This window comes from Orycteropus afer, unplaced genomic scaffold, assembly GCF_000298275.1.
Source record: "Orycteropus afer afer isolate SDZICR_OR568_19922 unplaced genomic scaffold, OryAfe1.0 scaffold01412, whole genome shotgun sequence".
In the NCBI taxonomy this organism is placed as follows: Eukaryota; Metazoa; Chordata; class Mammalia; order Tubulidentata; family Orycteropodidae; genus Orycteropus; species Orycteropus afer.
In genome coordinates, this window is record NW_006922999.1 from 1 (window position 1) to 2,302 (window position 2,302).

General features: G+C 48.8%; 1 protein-coding gene across 1 annotated transcript in view; it reads left to right on the top strand.

Moving 5' to 3' along the window:
* Positions 1 to 1,909: 1,909 nt before the first annotated feature.
* FBL (fibrillarin) overlaps positions 1,910 to 2,302 on the top strand; it is a gene marked incomplete at its 5' end in the record, with an annotated part of 5,922 nt that continues 5,529 nt past the window's right edge. The window contains 2 exons of the mRNA XM_042783472.1: positions 1,910 to 2,080; positions 2,176 to 2,280. Coding sequence (XP_042639406.1) covers positions 1,910 to 2,080; positions 2,176 to 2,280 — 276 coding nt within the window. The remainder of the gene's footprint in view (positions 2,081 to 2,175; positions 2,281 to 2,302) is intronic.

A 2,302-nucleotide genomic window follows, 5' to 3' on the forward strand; every position in this document is an offset into this window, starting at 1 on the left:
ATTCTTGAAGACGTTGAGGAGTTTTTGACAATTCGGCTGCTACTTTGTGAAAATGAAATTGGGACTAGCTGTTAGAAATTGTACATTCTCATCTTTAACGACATAAAGGGGCATGAAGCGTTTATAGGGTGTGAGTATAATACAGCTTTCTGAAACGCTTAGCAGGCTTGTTACTGGATGGTTTAGATCAGCTGAGATCATTTTTAACTATCACTGATTTTCACGCTGTTGTTTTGTAGCTGTGTAATGTGCTGGTGGTATTTCCGACCTTTTGACATAGTAGAAGGGCAATGTCTTTGAAGGCCCTCCCAGAAAGGTCAGAAACCCCTTAGCCCCTGAACGGTTCTGTCAGTTTCAAACCTTGTTTAGGAGCTTGCTCACTCTTACCCTGAAGTGTTGAGAAGAAAGTCTCACTGAAACTTAATTTTTTTCTTTTTTAAACTTTCTCTCTTGTTGCAAGCTCTAAGCTCTCGCTTCTGAGTTGCTGCACCCAGGCCACCCATTTGCAAGGGACTTCTGCAGGTTGGCAGTGGGGCGATCAGATAGCAGGGAAAGACATCACGCTGAACGCCATCCCTTTGGGGCTGGGCTTGCCTTCAGACGCAAGGTCAGGAGTAAGAGGGCACGGAGGTGTTGCCGGGGCCTTGGGACCCTGCTGCCACAGTGCACGCACACACAGTGTTGCCTCCTCTTCAAGCCACCCAGATACTCACAGTAAACTAGGAGACTCCTTGTGGAGCCCCTAGGTGGTCCAAATGGCTAATGCACTTGGCTGCTGACCAAAAGGTTAGGGGTTTGAGTCCACCCCAAGGTGCTTCAGAAGGCCTGGTGATCTACTTCCAAAAAATCAACCATTGTAAACCCTGTGAGCACAGTTCTGCTCGGACACACACGAGGAGGAATTGATGGCAACTGGTTGGTACAGACTCCTATGTTCTCTTCCCCTCTCCTAACCCCATAAGACCTCCCTCCCAATAACCATGATCATGAATTTTGTATCAGTCGCTCCCTTGCCTCATTTTTTTGTTTGTTTGTTTGTTTACCATATACATATGTTGGCCAGCAGCACAGCATTACTTCATTTTAGTTATTTGTGAACTTAGCTTTAGTTCACTAAGTTCATTTTAGGAGCTCTGATGGCACAGTGGTTAAGCACTTGGTTGCTAACCGGAAGGTCAGCAGATCAAACCCATCAGCCGCTTCCTCCACAGAAGAAAGCTGTGGCAGTCTGCTTCCGTAAAGATTGTTGTTGTTATGTTGTTATGTGCGTGGAGTCAGACCTGACTCATAGCGACTCCTCCTTGGGTTTCTGAGACAGTATCATTGCAGAAGTAGATTGCCCCATCTTCCTTCCTAGGAGTGGCTGGTGGGTTTGAACCGCTAGCCTTCTGGTTAGCAGTCAGGTACCTTAGGCACTATGCTACCAGGACTCCCGTGGAAACCCTCTGGGCAGTCCTGATCCATCCTGTGGGGTCACTGTGAGTCGGCATCGACTCAGTGGCAGCGGGTTAAGTTTACTTTAGTTGTTGGGTCTGATTTTCTGGGACTTGTTTTTTCATTTGACATGATTCTGAGGTTTCTCTCTGCTGTTACGTGTCACTGTAGTCATTTTCACCATTGATTATGCTTAGTCCCCATCTTGTTTATCCGTTCTACCGAGGAGCATTTGGGTTGGTCTGGATTTTTCTCCCTGTGGATATTTTTTTCTTTCTTTCTTTTTTTTTTTTATTGTGATTTGGGTGAAGGTTTACAGAGCAAATTTACTTTCCATACAGCAGTTCACATACACTCTGTCTTGTGACATTGACCACAGTTTATTGCTGTAGATATTTCTGAGTGGAATTACTTGGTGTGAGGTTCATCGCCTTTCAGACTTCATCACTGACACCTGTTTCTTTTGCCACCACAGGTTTCAGTCCCCGAGGGGGTGGCTTCAGAGGCCGAGGGGGGTTTGGTGACCGAGGCGGCTTTGGAGGTGACCGTGGTGGCCGCGGTGGCCGAGGAGGCTTTGGTGGCGGCCGAGGGCGAGGAGGAGGCTTCAGGGGCCGTGGGCGAGGAGGAGGAGGAGGAGGAAGAGGTGGTGAGTATAGTTGGCGAGTGTCATGGAGGAGGCTTGAGGAGTGGGGAGGGTAGAGATTTGGGGGTCCCCTCTCTGACTGCATCTCTCCCCCGTAGGTGGAGGAGGGTTCCAATCTGGCGGCAACCGGGGTCGTGGCAGGGGAGGAAAGAGAGGAAACCAGTCGGGGAAGAATGTGATGGTGGAGCCCCATCGGCATGAGGGTGAGTGAGGAAGAGAGGGGCC